General features: G+C 35.2%; 1 protein-coding gene across 1 annotated transcript; it reads right to left on the reverse strand.

Annotated features, from left to right (window-relative positions):
- Positions 1 to 403: 403 nt before the first annotated feature.
- LOC108478092 (uncharacterized) lies at positions 404 to 787 on the reverse strand. Its single transcript, XM_017780521.1, has one exon. It carries the CDS (start codon positions 785 to 787, stop codon positions 404 to 406), a length of 384 nt encoding a protein of 127 aa, XP_017636010.1.
- Positions 788 to 1,094: the final 307 nt, after the last annotated feature.

A 1,094-nucleotide genomic window follows, 5' to 3' on the forward strand; every position in this document is an offset into this window, starting at 1 on the left:
TTTTAGGGGGAAAGTGGGAGGAAGTAAAAATTTAGGGAGAAAATAAAAAGCTTTAAGGGTTTTGCGGAATAAAATTTTGAGGAAAAGTAAATGGGAGAGTAAAATTTTGGTGGGAAATGGATTTTGGGTAGATGAGGGGATTAAGATAGGAGGGGAGTAAAAGTTTTGGGAGAAAAGTGAGAAGGAATAAAAGTTTTGAGAGAAAGATAAAAAGGTTTGGGAGTTTGGAGTAAAAATGTAAAATATTATAGTTTGATATTTGAATTATTCAAATTATTCGAATTCAAAAACTCAACTTGATTCGAACTCTAAATTTGAAAAAAAATTCGAGTTGACTCGAATAACTCGATTCGTTTAACTCAAAATTTAAATTTTTTTCTATTTCTTCGAGTCGAATCAAATTTTACTCGCCTTTAACGACCACTCCCTTAATTCTACTTATAGCACGGTCCAACGTTAGGCTGCTTTCCTTTGGTTGTGTTGAATTAATGAGATTAATAACATCAGCACTATCTAATTCAACAAAAATCTGACGAAATCCCATAACCCATTGAACTCCAAGTCCATCAACGACTACCCATAACTCGGCTTGCAGAGTCGAAGAAAATCCAATGACTCTAAAGTACTCGGCAATCCACTCACCTTGAGCATTCTGAAATATTCCTCCTACTGCTCCCAACCCATTCGCAGCAGCTACAACCCTGTTTTTGTTTAGTTTAATCCATCCAATTGGTGGCTTTTCCCATCTGATTTCTCTAATCATCAGTTGGCTATTTAGACCACCCATCCTCTTATTTAACATCGCATATTTTGACAGCCCATTACTTCTCCGAATTATAGCTTCAATATTGAGAAATTCACCCCTAAAATATAGCTCCAATCCTACTTTTCCACACATATCGACAAGAGATTTGAAAAAAACAGATTCCAAGGAATATTATTAACAAGACAAACCTGATCATCTCCTAAGTTCAGAATGAGCCATGCAATTCTATCCAAATTAAAGAAGTATGGTGTTTATTGCTGGGCACAAACCTCCTTATTTCTACAATTGATGGGTAGTCACGTAAAATATGCAAGATTGATTCTATTGT

Source organism: Gossypium arboreum, chromosome 12 (genome assembly GCF_025698485.1).
Source record: "Gossypium arboreum isolate Shixiya-1 chromosome 12, ASM2569848v2, whole genome shotgun sequence".
Classification (NCBI taxonomy): domain Eukaryota; kingdom Viridiplantae; phylum Streptophyta; class Magnoliopsida; order Malvales; family Malvaceae; genus Gossypium; species Gossypium arboreum.

Bases quoted from the DNA above. Each gene is read 5' to 3' on its own strand.
- LOC108478092 (XM_017780521.1), bottom strand. From the start codon at position 787: ATGGGTGGTCTAAATAGCCAACTGATGATTAGAGAAATCAGATGGGAA.